The following is a 1,631-nucleotide window of genomic DNA, read 5'->3' on the forward strand; positions in this document are numbered from 1 at the left end:
TTTTCGATGATGAATTTGTTGAAGAGGAGGAAATTAGTAGAGGAAGAGGAAGAGGAAAGGAAAGAGGAAGAGGAAAAGGATTGATTTGAAATTTTACTGATTAGAATGGATGGTAGGAAAAAGAGAAGGGTAAGGATAGCGGTCATTGGCATTTTTAGCATAGTTGTAGTAAAAATTTTGATATGGAAATACCCGAACTTTGTACGTTTCTCTTTCTCTTTTTACCAACTAAGCGTACTATATGTTGACCTTGCGCAAATTTCACAACTCATCAGTAATTTCCATTCAATTCTTCCTTAAATAATGGCCAAACACACATACACACACACACACACACATACGCAGACACAGACATACACATACATACATAGATATATGCAGAATTTTTGTACTATCAATAATTTCCTAATAATGATAACAACTTTTTTAAAGTGTTAAACCTTTCCTTTTTTTTTTTCATGAAATTGAAATGTGAGAGTGAATAATTTCGGAAGAAATTGAAAAATGTTACAATCGATTTAAAGTAGCCATTTATTGAGGAGAAGTTTGATTTTTTACCGTAAAAATTTGTTGATTTAGATGGCATAGAAATTTGTTAATTTTCAATTTTTTTAAATTTTTTTTTTTCTTATATAAAAACTATTCCTTCCAATGGCACTGATTTGCATTCAAGAAAGAAAGTTAATCAGTGCCAGCTGAAGAAATCAATCATCTGATAATTGCCTTTAGGGCGATAATTGCCTAAAGGCGTCCATTATATATAAATCATCTTTGATTTTTAATGAATAATAGCATTTTCCTAAATATCAATATTGTAAGAATAAAAATGATCTGATACTTGTAATTAATAATAATTAATAAAATGCTTGCTCATTTTTCACCAAAATACCTAAAAGATTTTTTGCTTTTTCTTTACATTATTTACCTATTTACCTTTAATTTTACCAACTGGAAATGTCCTCACCCCGAAAAAAAACAAAGTATTTTCCATTAATTAATTTTAACATATTATAATTTGCACAATAAGTAAACAAAAATTTGTAACTAATCATTCCATCTTCTTTCCTCCTACTTTTACCTTTAATTTATCTATTAGAAATGCCTTAAAAAAAAAAAATTCCATTAATTATTTCCAACATATTATTGTTATATCATTAATTGACAAGGAACTGACCATTCTATTCCTTTTTTGCTTATTTCTTCGCCTTTTTCCTCTCTATACCCTCAAAAAAACAAAAAAAATGGTTGTTAAATTAATTTCAGTATACAAATAACAAATTGATAAAGTAGTAGCAGTAGTAGTTGTAGTAATAGTAGTAGTAGTAATAGTAGTAGTAGTAGTTGTTGTTGTTATTGTTGTTATTGCTGTTGTTGTTGTTGTTGTTGTTGCTGTAGTAGTAGTAGTAGTAGTTGTTGTTGTTGTTGTTGTTCTTGTTGTTCTTGTTGTTCTTGTTGTCGTTGTTATTATTGTTGTTTTTGTTGTTGTTATTGTTGTTGCTGTTGTTGTTGTTGTTGTTGTTATTGTTGTTATTGTTGTTATTGCTGTTGTTGTTGTTGTTGTTGTTGCTGCTATAGTAGTAGTAGTAGTTTTTGTTGTTGTTACTGTTGTTTTTGTTGTTGTTATTGTTGTT

At 28.4% G+C, this 1,631-nt stretch overlaps 1 protein-coding gene across 1 annotated transcript in view; it reads right to left on the bottom strand.

Moving 5' to 3' along the window:
- Positions 1-1,216: 1,216 nt before the first annotated feature.
- The window catches only part of LOAG_18150 (hypothetical protein), a gene marked incomplete at both ends in the record, with an annotated part of 1,569 nt that continues 1,154 nt past the window's right edge, over positions 1,217-1,631 (bottom strand). The window contains one exon of the mRNA XM_020450816.1: positions 1,217-1,569. Within this exon, the coding sequence (XP_020305452.1) occupies positions 1,217-1,569 (353 nt within the window). The remainder of the gene's footprint in view (positions 1,570-1,631) is intronic.

Source organism: Loa loa, assembly GCF_000183805.2.
Source record: "Loa loa unplaced genomic scaffold supercont3.208, whole genome shotgun sequence".
Lineage (NCBI taxonomy): Eukaryota > Metazoa > Nematoda > Chromadorea > Rhabditida > Onchocercidae > Loa > Loa loa.